At 44.8% G+C, this 2,729-nt stretch overlaps 1 protein-coding gene across 1 annotated transcript; it reads right to left on the reverse strand.

Moving 5' to 3' along the window:
- Positions 1–665: 665 nt before the first annotated feature.
- PPTG_06745 (hypothetical protein) lies at positions 666–1,664 on the reverse strand (the record flags this gene model as incomplete). The annotated part of the gene is made up of 3 exons (XM_008900786.1): positions 666–869; positions 933–1,023; positions 1,102–1,664. The coding sequence occupies 3 exons, from the start codon at positions 1,662–1,664 to the stop codon at positions 666–668; spliced, it is 858 nt and encodes a 285-aa protein (XP_008899034.1).
- Between the last annotated feature and the right edge of the window lie 1,065 nt (positions 1,665–2,729).

The following is a 2,729-nucleotide window of genomic DNA, read 5'->3' on the forward strand; positions in this document are numbered from 1 at the left end:
CCTTTCGGGCTAAATTTGACCGGAAGTCGACGTTAATCACCCATAGCGTCAAGCGTCGCGATGGTACACGCTGTGAAGCCACGATCATAAAACGCTCCTAAAAAATCCTTGGATCGCGCAATCCTTTGGTGGCTGATACAAAGTGACCCTTCATATAGAGCATAAAACTGGTTCCTCTTTTTAGTGACTGTTAATATCTTCGCGAGAGGTCACTACCGCGCTTTTCTATTTTTTTTCTCTCTGTTAGTTCGCATCAACGGTTCTTATACACAAGTATTTTTCGCCAGAATGGTCCCTAGTCGGTTTGATTGTAATTATCTACCCTAGCCCTCTTCCTAATACTTCGTAAATACTCCTGTAAAAATAGTAGTTGTCCCTCTAAATAAGAGAACGTTACATTATAGGGCTTTGCCCCAAAAAACATAAACTACACGTACTAAACGAGAGGGTTGCCGTAGTAGTAAACGTAACGACGTTATTATTGATGGAGACCCTGGCTTCTAACGTGAAAATGAACCTGCATCTAGAAACAGAGCCATCCAGTTGTGGCCATGCTGGGTTGGGAAGCGTATGGAGCGCATAACTGGTAGAAGTACTTTACTTACTTGTGTAAACTTCACACACTTAAATCTCTAACACACAGCTGTAGCTTTACAGCTCTAATATTATGACGTCAGATACGGTCCTCCACTTTCCGTGCTCTGTAGATATGTAGCCAAATTGTTCAATTCTTGCTGAAGTCGATCTCGTTCACGACGCAGCTGATTGCACTCTCTTTTTAAGCCTTTGATAGCAGATGCTGCCTCGTGCAGAATATTCTTCTTGCGAGCGCGACTGGCGAGCCCCAGAACATTAACGAGCATTTCAAACTAGGATACCATCAACTCGTTAGTTCAGTCGACTCCAGTAAAAAGTTATCAATGCCGACATACCTTGATATTCACCTCGTGGCGTCGCATTTTTTCTCGCGACTTCTTTCGAAAGCCACGATCATTTTCAACGATAGTGCGACCTGTATTCACACTACAATCCACAACATGATAGTGTGTTAGTTAAGATAGTAAAAAAAAAAAATAACCCAGCTATGATACATTTCTGTACCTGTTCGTCATGGGAATCCCACTGAAAGATATCACGTCGTCATCGTCGCTACTCGAGAAAGTTGGGCAGTCCAGACTCCGTAGCTTGGGCATTGCTGAGTGCTTGGCTTGAGCCGTTTCCACAGCAGCTGATTCATGTCCAATTGCCAGCGTAGGCGTTGTGCGTTGCCCCAGTTTAAAACTGACCAGTTCCATCGCATCTTGCATCGCTAAGTTCGTCATGGGCGTATCGAGTCCGGTAGTGTAGATATCATTTCCAGACTGGAATTGTGGGATATCGCCGTTTCGAGAACCAAAATCCTGGCTGTCTCTAAACTCTCCGTTGTCCTTGAGTAGAACTGAGAAGCTGGAGAGAGGCGGCGACGTTAAGTACTCTGTGGAAGCTTCACTTGATGTTCCAGTAGCTGGGTTATCGGAATTACATGTAAAAGTCTCCGTTGGTTGTGAGGAATTGCGTTGTTCTTGCTGTTCATATGTAAAATTTGATCCCCAGCCAGCGTCGACTTGTTGGTCTGCCGTGCTGTAGCCGTTGGATTGAGTTGCCCCTGGGAAAGTTCTGTACATATCTGTCCATTTACATACAGAGACCGCGTGGGCTTGTTAGTTGCTTGCTCCTGGATAAAAATCTGATCCCAATCGCTAGTCGAATTGTCTGTCACATGCATATTGAGAACTAACCGACTTTACCGATGTATGTTGGTTCTTGTAGTCGAGCTGTGGGGCCAGAGGCTCCACCTCTGACTCAGGGGACGCGAAAAGCGAAGTGCCGAGCTATATCCGCTTAAAGATGACGGCGGCCACCGGAAGCGCGTGCCACTCTGCCACTCAGCGGTCCAAGTTGGCGATCAGAGGTGGCGAGCGATTTGCAATCGTAGCATCGTTGGCAATTTGTGAGGACACTATCATTCCTCACCAGTTCCGAAGTTCAATCTCTCGACTTGATAGGAGCCCTGCGTCAGTTTTCCTTTCGTACTTGCATTTCTATTGTAGCGAAGACAACAAGTCCTATTGTTGCGATTTAAACTTGCCAACTCGCGCCGTGCTGCGAAAATGAAGAGCCGGAATCCTGTAGACGACACCCTTGCGTCGTCTCGTGTACAAATGCACACTAGCGTATCTTTATCTCCATATTGCTTGAACATACATAGATTAGAGGGCCGAGTGACGCGTGTAAAGCCTTGGCGGGGTTGACAGGTGTGCGGAGAGACCATAGTTTGTGCGCGTAACCCTTGGTTGAGTCTTGTTTACTCAGTGTTCAAGTGGAAATGTAACCTTTGCAGTGTTTTTAGGTTCTTGTGCAGTGATAAAATTAGAAAGTGGGTTTCAAGAATTATGTACAGTTCACCTTCACTTTGTTCAAAGAACTGCACGGCTGACAGTTCTACAAGTCTTTCGATGGATTTAGTAGATCCGTAATCTTAGTGGCAATAAGATTTATTGCCAATAACATCTTTAACAAGCATTTGTCATCGCGTGCATTCGCTTTGTCACACAGTTGCTTCGTAAGATTTACCCTTACAATTTATCCATAAACATAGGTATACACTACTTGTACTTGAAGTACTTAAGTATGCTGCATGGTCGCATGGACACTCTCGTTATATCTACTTGCTGTTAACATAAAAAAAA

Source organism: Phytophthora parasitica (assembly GCF_000247585.1).
Source record: "Phytophthora parasitica INRA-310 unplaced genomic scaffold supercont2.10, whole genome shotgun sequence".
Classification (NCBI taxonomy): domain Eukaryota; phylum Oomycota; class Peronosporomycetes; order Peronosporales; family Peronosporaceae; genus Phytophthora; species Phytophthora nicotianae.